Source organism: Habropoda laboriosa, unplaced genomic scaffold, assembly GCF_001263275.1.
Source record: "Habropoda laboriosa isolate 0110345459 unplaced genomic scaffold, ASM126327v1 scaffold61, whole genome shotgun sequence".
Classification (NCBI taxonomy): Eukaryota; Metazoa; Arthropoda; class Insecta; order Hymenoptera; family Apidae; genus Habropoda; species Habropoda laboriosa.
Window position 1 is genome coordinate 1,274,111 of NW_017100203.1, and position 10,084 is coordinate 1,284,194.

The 10,084-nt window shown below is 32.8% G+C and overlaps 1 protein-coding gene across 1 annotated transcript in view; it reads right to left on the minus strand.

Moving 5' to 3' along the window:
• The window catches only part of LOC108570516 (calpain-A-like), an 18,708-nt gene that overhangs the window by 6,992 nt on the left and 1,632 nt on the right, over positions 1-10,084 (minus strand). The window contains exon 3 of the mRNA XM_017932389.1: positions 279-394. Within this exon, the coding sequence (XP_017787878.1) occupies positions 279-394 (116 nt within the window). The remainder of the gene's footprint in view (positions 1-278; positions 395-10,084) is intronic.

The following is a 10,084-nucleotide window of genomic DNA, read 5'->3' on the forward strand; positions in this document are numbered from 1 at the left end:
GATTTCCTAGGATAACAAGATCAAATGTAATATTATTATTGTTTATTTATTTTCAGCCTCGTGGCTTCTTAAGCTATTTTCATTATAAACAATTTATTTAAGCTCAATTTATTTTATAATATAATGCAAAATGAAATTCACACTTACTAAATTTTTGAATTACTTTTGCCATTTTAAGAGCTTATTGAAAATGATTGAAAACTGGCAAATATTCGGTAATTTCTAATCTGAATTACTAATTAATAATTTTTAATATTAATAATTAATAATTTGTTTACTCAGCCGGAAATTGAGGATCCTCGAAAAGCGTTCCTGACTCTAGGCATTCTCGCCTGAGAGTGTTGAAGTCTTGAACTGAGCCCTGAGGTCTGAAGCCAGAACCCTTTTCTCCTAGCTAAAACAAAAGTAGCATCTCTTTGTAAATCTTCTAAAGGTGACCACTTAAATATCTCCTTTTATTTTTAACGTCATGAAAAATATTTGTAGCATAATTTAAATGATTTCCAAAGGGGAATATCATGGGAGAAGTTTTTTCAATTTTTTCAAGGTCATCGTAGTTTTTATGCAGGAAATGGGTATTTTTTTTCTGTTGCATCTTGTAGCAAACAAGAGAATACATTTGAATATGCCTGAATCACGACTTTCAGCTGACCTTGAACAGTAGAAGGGTGATAAAATTGTAAGAAAACAAAAAAATTACAAAATGAGCAAAAAAAATGTTTTCTTCCACGGTATTCCCCTTTGGAAATCGTTTAAATCGTGTTACAAACACTTTTCATGACTTAAAAAATATTTTAGTAGATACTTTCATTTGGGACACCCTGTATACAGGCCGAAAGTTACATACAAGCGGACACGAGGTGGTTCCTTACGAAAAACTTAAGAATTTTTCGAAGAGTTGAAAAAGTATCGGGAAGTAGAAAAAAAAGTAACAAAGAAAAAATATAGAATAAAATTTTTCCATCCGAGGCTTAGTTTTCGAGAAAATCAGGTTTGAAAATCCTGCGTTGCGTAAGATTGCGCACGAGTTTCAACAATTCGAATAACCGTTGAAAAAATTTTGTCCTTGTGCTTTCTAGAACCTAGCAACGCGTAACCGTCGAGTAGCATTGTTTACAAACACAATAGGCGTTACACGTCGCTCAACTGGACTGGGCTTTCCGTATCTTCTTACTGAAATTGCATACATACTGAGCCGATTTTCAAACTCAATCTTCTCGAGAACTCTAAATCTCGGATGAAAAAAATTTTATTTTATACTTTTTTTTTCATAGGAAATCACCTCGTGGCCATTTTTCGATAAATTTCGGTGTCACCCTATGTCTAGAAGCTTGCTTTTCCTTTGATTAGAATGTTAATTAACAATTATAGAATAGCCTACGTTATAGCAGGATTTTCCAATAAAATTTTTCGTTGTTATTAAGGGTTTATCGTCATATGCTTTTTTGCTTGATAATTTCGGACGAAGATCAGTCCTTTCTCTTTTCGAGAATTGTGCTTTGGAAGTGAACGGAAGAGATTTTGTTGCAGTAACATTAGAAATTGGACTCTGTATCGCCACGTCTGTATCCTTGCTGCTTTTAAATTCTAACTTCGACGATAATTTCAACTGAGCTACACCTTCTCGCGCGTAACTTAAGTATCTGTAATTCGTGTACTCGCGTTTCTCCATTTCGGGTATATTGACGAATTAGAAATTATTTATCGAATACTATTCGAAACCCCATTCGAAGTACCACTCTAATTATTTATATATCAAACGTTTATAGAAAATTGCTGTTACACACTTCGTAGAACGTTTAAACGGTTTTATTGTAACGGTCAAACTGAGGTACTTACGATTAGAAATGGAAATATATATACATCCTTCAACGCACATTTGATTATATTTATCTTTTACGGAAATGCGTATTGGCAAGCACAGGCGGGGAAAAAAAATAAAAGAAATATATTTGATACACTTATAATTACTATATTAGAAAGATTAAGTATCTCATACATCTACTATCGCTTAAAATAAAAGAATTAAGTACTTAATCACGATTCAGATACGTATCAGATACGTGAAATCAACATTTAAAGAAATAAAACCAATTAATTACAATAAATCTTTACGGTGAATCATTTTATTATCCACAAAACTAAAAACAAACATCGGTTATCAAAGTTAAACAGTTATTTATATTAACTATGACTAATAGATTAGTCATATTGTTACTTGAGATCATAATCCCTTTATCAGTTTAGAAATTGTTGTACTAATGATAACTGTGGCGTACTTCGATTACACGGGAGATCATTTTCCAAAAATACACTTTTACGAATTTCGTTGTATATTATAGAATTTTACATAAATCTCGAGGATAATTGAATTAATTCAACCAAGGGAAATGTATTTCGAAGGTCTTACAGATAAGCTTTATCAACAAAGGATGCTTTCTTATCTCGCACACTTGTTCCAAAGCACGTGCAATGAACAAGTAGTATATAACACATGGCGTGACGCATAGGGAGAGTATTATGTTTAATCATAATTCCCGCGAACATTCCTCCACGAGAAGCTAGAGAATGCGTACGCATTAATAAGTGTGACAGTCAGCATCATCACCATTGAAGATAATCATTTCTGCTCGTTGTTTTACGTGTGCTACATTTAAACTGCTAATGTGAGATATTAGATTAGTAAAAGCCAAGAAACAAGCATTTGAATATACAAAGTGGGACGAAAAAACTTTGTCGAAAACTTTGATATTTCCGTTGTTTGTAATAATATGAAAGAATGTTACACACAAAATTTGCAAGATACTGAGGGAAACGTAATGTAATGTAAATACTTTTTTACTTTGCTAAAGACGTATAGGAGATTTCAAGATTATCTCTATTTTTCTTTTTTAAATGATTTGATATATTTTTTTAATCGTTGATAAATCGATATTTTTTATCGATAATAAATCTCAGAAAATCCACCACCTATGTATGTAAAAGCCTTGTATATGGGTAACATTTGTCTATATTATTACGAATAACGGAAATATTTCAGGTGGACAACATTTTTGCCCCACCCTGTATAAGAGTTTGAAATCTTACAATTCATTCGAAACATATGTTTTATCTTTATACTGTTTACCAAAAAAAAAAAAAAAAGACATCCAACAATTCATCCATGCAATTAAGACATGGATATTTATAGCTGTCAAAGATTAACATGTTCGCTGCCACCGACGCAGCATATGCGGTCCAGCATGTATTGTTCACCGTACTATCGACTCTGGTGGCAGCGAACGTATTAAGACACCAACTAGTTAAATATATTGCAATAGAAAAGCTAATACCAAGTTGACATCTAATGACCTTGAACGAGGCTCCAGCTCTCTATTTCGCTCAAACTGTGGTTTCAGCAACCACACTTTACCTTGGAAAATGATCTAAATGTATAAAAACACGATAAAATCTGAAGAATAGAATATAAAATGTGTCAGAATTTCATACTTTAATTCGATTATCTTTTAAGCAATGTTCTGAAAATTCAAATTTTTCTTAGAACGTAGAACGAATTGTAGAAGATTGACAATTGTCATAATAATAACGGGGAAAAACCTAAACAAGTTCCAATTCTCATGAAACTATAATAATATCCTGTAAAATATACGGATGAAAGATAAAAAGTTGTTTATAAATATAAATATTCATCGTTAAATGCGTGATGAAGTATTCGGTATTATTTATTTCAATCAGCTTCACTTATTTCGATGGCAACATCCGGTTTTAAATTGAATCGCTTTCAAGCATTGCGCATGCACTGAATGTTAACGCAAGTAACGTGCAAAACGTTCGTAAATTGAATTAGTAAGGAAATTTTTTTGGATTGAATTAATTTAAGAAAACAGTGCGGTTATTAAAGTAATTAGATTAATGGAATGTTTTAATCTTCAGAGGCAGCCCGAGCGAGTACAAACGCATGATTCACTTAACTGACATGCGTGTGTCCTCCTTTATTAGTCGTTATCAAGAAACGGTAGGTCAGGGATAACGTGACGAAATATGTAGATACGTGACACAATGTGAGCCAAATAATTGGTAAATTACCACCACAAGATACTTAGTAATAAATTGAACGCATTACGTATAGTTTTAACAAATGTAGTTGTAAGTTGAAGGATGCAATTAAGGATTAGTAATGTGATACATTATGCGTAGATGTTGAGGAAAAATTTACAGCGTAAACCTGAATGGAGCAGCTTCCATTTGTTACTCATTTTTATCTAGCTATATTCATTCCTTCATTTTCAATAATAAAATTAATTATTGAATTATTTCTAACGTAAGGTTAAGGTGGCTATTTGTTGTTAAATTATAAAAGATGTAATTTATGTAAGTCAATTGCATTATTATTGAATTTATGACTCATACAATTTAAGATGTATTTCAACATTGATCAAAGAATTGAAATTACTTTTGTGCTTTATTTAGGTTTACATGTTAATGAAAATTTGCAAATTTTTTGAAAATTATGTTAACATTAATGAAACATTATTTGACAGATTATTCGTGAAATATCGAGCAAGTAAATGGTTTAAAGGTTATGAATCCCGCCGAAACATTTGACAATCTTGTATTTCAAAAGCGATATTATCGAAAAATTTACGAGGTATTTCGAAATGTGACCCATTAAAATTATTGTCCACTCTGCGAAATTATTCAAAACCAATTTCTCAAGGAATTTCGCAAATACGAGATGATGATATTGCGAATAACAATCGATGCCAGATGTGTCAATGTTAACATTTATCGAATTAAAAATCTAAGAAACTAATCAAGCGTCTTTAAAAGTGCCTACCACTTTGATGTTGAAAAGCGATGGAAGAAATCGCTTAACTTCGACCGCCGTTTTAACGAGCAAGTCGTCGAGCGGAGCTTCACTTCCATCACCGTAGTAACTCATCTTCCACGATGACTACGCCCTGACTAGTCAGTCTATCGTGATCACTACTATGTCACTATATGTCCCGAAGCTACTTTCTAAAGTATTTAGTCTCTACTGATGAATATTAATGTTCTCGGTCCACGATTTTGACTATTAACCTATGCCACGTGTCACTACGCGAAGTCAGATTGTTTCAACTGCAACGAACGAAAACCAACAGAATTTCGAAAAAGGTTTCTTCATACGAATTCACTGAACGGATATAGAACCGTTACGTTGATAGTCTGGAGACGCGAACTGAGCTCATTCTCCCATTACCTTCACCTATGTTTCGTCACTCGGCATGGTTAAACGTGCCATGACGCACATATATTTTTTTATTCGGTTTTGTTATTGTAGCAAGTGTCAAGTGTTGCATACAAGAAGGGACAAATCAAATAGATATTAGTGCGTGAACATCCGATGTCCTAGCGTAATTTTGTAGCTACAATATGTGGACCATGTATACAAACCGCCGGTATAAACAGAGATATTACGATTCGGCTATGTTCGATTGTATTCGGCTCTGTTCGGTTCATTTCGATCCCTGTAGTGTGTACGCAGCTTAAGGGAACAATGCATGCGCCATCAGTGAGAGACGCCATGAATTAATCTATAGAAGCGCGGTCTTTTAAACTCCAGAAACGTCCTTGTAAGTTATATCCTAGTTAACTCAATTACGTAACCGATTCAACAGCCGTTCACCAATTATTTTGCCTTTATTTTGCGAAACACGATCTGTTCTACAATTAATACCAAAAAATTGGAACTTGATACCAATACTCACTTCCGCCTTCACAGCCACTTGTCGTACACATGCTGATTCAATCACCTCCTGGTTCCATCCGTAAGAAAGATGGTTCATTTTGCTTTAGCAACGATCTAATCGACGTGTCCAGGATTCTGAAATATCCTTTCCTGTTAGATTTCCAAAACTAAATGCACGGAAATGCGGAATTAATAAACTGTGTCACGTGCACAAACTACTTGGTGTTACAAAACCTTGTCTTTTATTAGCAAAATGCTTTTGAAACGTTTAAAGATACTACGTTACTAATAATTACGCCTCCTGGAAACGTTATCACAAACGATAACAGCCTGCTAACTCAGGCACCGGTCCCGTGTGTTTTGACTACATTCAAACCTAACTCATTGCACGAATCATTGAATTGTATATGTCTTTTAACATGACTCGATAGTTTTACGAGCACTTGGCAGGAAGGAAATTTCTTGGCCGACTGCGAACTACGTCACACTGTTTGAATATATATGTATCTTTGAACTGCCAGCTTACAAGTATATCACTAAACGTTCGTCACACGACGTTGATTCAGATGACCAATAATTGATATTTCAAAGGCGTATCTGAGTATCTTTTTTGTAGTTACATCTACATATGTACATCGCTACACCAATTCACCTGCTACGTACTCTTGTTTTCATTGTGGTTTCATAACGCTATATATGTAGTTATTTCTGACGTATCTAACCTTCTTCCAGTGCTAAAGGCGTTTACGTACGTTATTGCAATAGATTTTCGTTTTAGATTTCGTGATAGATTTTTGTTTCATATTTTCCTTGTTTGAAATATCGATTACTTTGAAAGAATCGTTAACCAGTGACGTGTTGGTGCAGATAAATTTACATAGTAGTTTTAAAACTTAACGAATGAAACATTTTTGTCGAAATTTGAAATTTTAGTAACACCAGATGTGACTCCTTTATCAACATAGTTTATGATATGAAAAAATTTACATTTGAATCAGATAATGTACGTTACTCGAATTACAATAACTGTAAAGAAAATAATTAAGACGCATTGCAAACTTGTTATAAATATTTGTAAAATTCAAATCGATTATTTGTAACATGATTAAGAAGAAAACTTCATTATCATTTGCTGCCTTTATAATTGAAATATACGAAATAAATGAAAATATACGAGTGAACAAACTAAATATTTGTCGTTTTTTACGAAACATGGTATCCAAGCGATACATTTTTGGATTCGATGTGAATTTCATCATATTTTTGCGTGGTCATGTTAACCAAGAGATACCATGCCATTAAAGGAGATCAGTGAAGGTAGGCCTTGACAATGTGTCACAGTTTTTGATCGTCGACCCTCAAATTTAAGCCCACCTTATCACTACCTCGGCATTGACCCATATACGAAAAATATCTCTTACATAAAATTCTGTGTGCTTTTCATGCTTACTCATTTCTCGTCGATAATACGATTCAAAGTAGTCAAAAAATAATTAAAAAAAATTTTCAACACATTTCACTGAACATGTAATATTTATTTCTGATATTTAATCCACTTTTTTTAAATTGTTCGATAAGATGATCCTCTTCTTATCTAAAGCAATCTAATCGTTTCTAAAAGTGTACTGTTTCAGTTTTAATTGAACAACGTGTGAAAAATAAAAATTTTTCATTTTTCCTAATTAGTGCACAAAAAATATCAAATTATTTCGATGTTTAAGTAAGATACTGGTAGCTGTGCTGTAATATTTCGATAAGAGTTTCAGGTAGATAAAATGTATTGACAGAGAGAATATCGATCGGAAGTCACACCCTTTAGGGTGCGCCAGTAGCACGTTGTCAAGGTCACTATAGCATGCAGAAGAGTTCTCACCCTCTGTCTCAGCTGATCGATTAATCGATAAGATTCACTTGCACAATAACAGTGTAGTTTTCATAACAACATAATTTTTTCCGCCTGACTTTTAAATCTCGCAGATATTATTTACTGGTGTTACAGATAATATTCACCATATGCTTGTGTATTAATCTTTTGGCAGAATTAACGAAATTTCTTGTTGAACTGGTTTTACTGTAACAAAAATAATTGTTCGAGACGAACAGGGATTCTCTCACTATCGCGTGGACCCGTCTTCAATGTAGAAATGCTCGCGTTACACTGACCGATATTTTTTGAGAGATAGATGCCTGGAACGAAAGCATCTTCCCCCGCTTGGTGCACGGCGACGTCGGCGTCTCGACTTTAACGATATAACACATGAAAACATATAGTACATGCGTATGACTGGTATCGAATGGGTTTTTTGTTCTTTCGTATTTTATTTCCTCCTTTCTTCACGTGAATCCCGTTAGCGTGAATTCTATTTACAGAGCAACGCTATATCTGAATTTTTAAAAGGAATCAGATTTATGATATGGTCACGTGGTACTTAGTGTGCCTAGTGACGTGGTCACGTGGTGTCGTATCATTGGTTATATCGTAAATTTAAATCTTTTCTACACTTTGGTATAGTTATTATAAATTTTGTGGATCCAGCTTTACTGTTTTTTAGATTTTTTCAGATATAAAGGTGTTTGTACTTAATTGAAGTACTGTTTGGGAATAAAGAAGAAAGGAATTTCTGTTTGTATGTTGTTAACGGCATCCAAATATTATGAAGCAGTAGCGTATTTTTGTTGTACAGTACGTGCATACTTTTGGCGGTAATTATGAAAGTGGTACAAGTGAAAAATCTAACAAAATTGATTTTATCATTTATTTTTCGTTACGTCGATCTTTCTAAATAGCATATCATTTTTTTTTCACAGAATAAATACATAATCTATTCGTGGAAAATCGTTTCTTCTATATGTAAGTATATAAATCTCATTTTCATGGGGTATACCACTCTGAGGTGTCTAAAAATAGGTAAAGTTTGAGAAATTTTTTTCACAGATAACTTCTAAATGAAAAGTTTCAATTTTTTCAGAGGATACAAGTGTAACTTTCAGCTTCTTTCTCCAATTTTTAAAAATTAAAAATGTTACAAAATGGAGGAGTTATTCGCTAATTGCAAAACCTCTTCTGCTAGGATTGGAACGTCTGAAATAAAAAATTCTTGTTAATTTACAAATAAAAATGTACTACTTACAATGTAGCCGAACAATTTTTCAAAAATTGTAATTATTATAGAAATGGTGGCAGTTTGAAGAGGAAAAATCACTTATCAAACAAAAATCAACTTTGAACGTTTCTAAAAAATTAAATAATTGAGATGTCGAAAAAAACCGTAGGCTACATTATAGGTAATACATTTTTACATGTAAATCAAAAATAATTTTTCATTTCAAACGTTACAATTCTTAGCGGCAGGCAATCGATGTTCTGGCAGAAGAGGTTTCGCAATAACTCCTTCACTTTGTAACATTTTCACTTTTTAAAAATTGGAGAAAAAGCCTGAAACTTACATTTATATCTTCCGAAAAAAATTGAAGCTTTTCATTTAGTTGCTACCTATGAAAACAATTCCCAAACTTTTCCTTTATTTTAAGACGCTTTAGGGTGGACCCCGTTAAAAAAAAACAAACTTTTCTAATCTTTTATGAAAAGATTTATATCGATATTCTCATAGAAAAGATGTTACATTATAGAAGATTTTCTATGAAAAGATTCACAGTGTAAGAGAAAGTATTTTGTGAAATATTTTCTTACACAACGAAAAAAATATATTTTACCCGAAGGAAAAAATCTAAATATCTCGAAACGAAAAATATACGAATTAGGTCACTTTAATAATCACCGCCACATTTAACAATACAGATTCACTGGTTCTTTTCACCAATGAAATTTCGAACGTGAATTCGTGCATTATCAGGGAAACATATTATAATAAATAAAACGAGACTATCATCAACTCAACGTATGTTAGATACTGTTTCAGGTGTAATCTGCTGCTACATCTTGCATAGTAATTTACTCCCGAGGACATTCTTAGAATGAATTGTCTGCCAAAAGAGAATAATGATATCGTTTCGCAATCATTGCCAAGGTGTATCTCGAAAATTTAAAATGACATTATCTATTTCCACTGGCTCAATCTTTTGGCATTGTTCCGTAAAGTTGTACAACGTACCAATTAAAAGGATACATTTATTATTGCTCACTTGAACGGTACATAATTAATCATCTAAATTAGAGATTTTCTGAAAATTTTTCTCTACAATCACTTATGCGATTAACAAATGTTAATCTAAAATACATTATAGCAGATAGTAACATAGACGAATATGTTGGTACATTGGCCTTGAGCCAATAGGCCCAACTTCTACTGAACCAACAATAATAAGAAATTCAAAATTTTTAAAAACCGTACA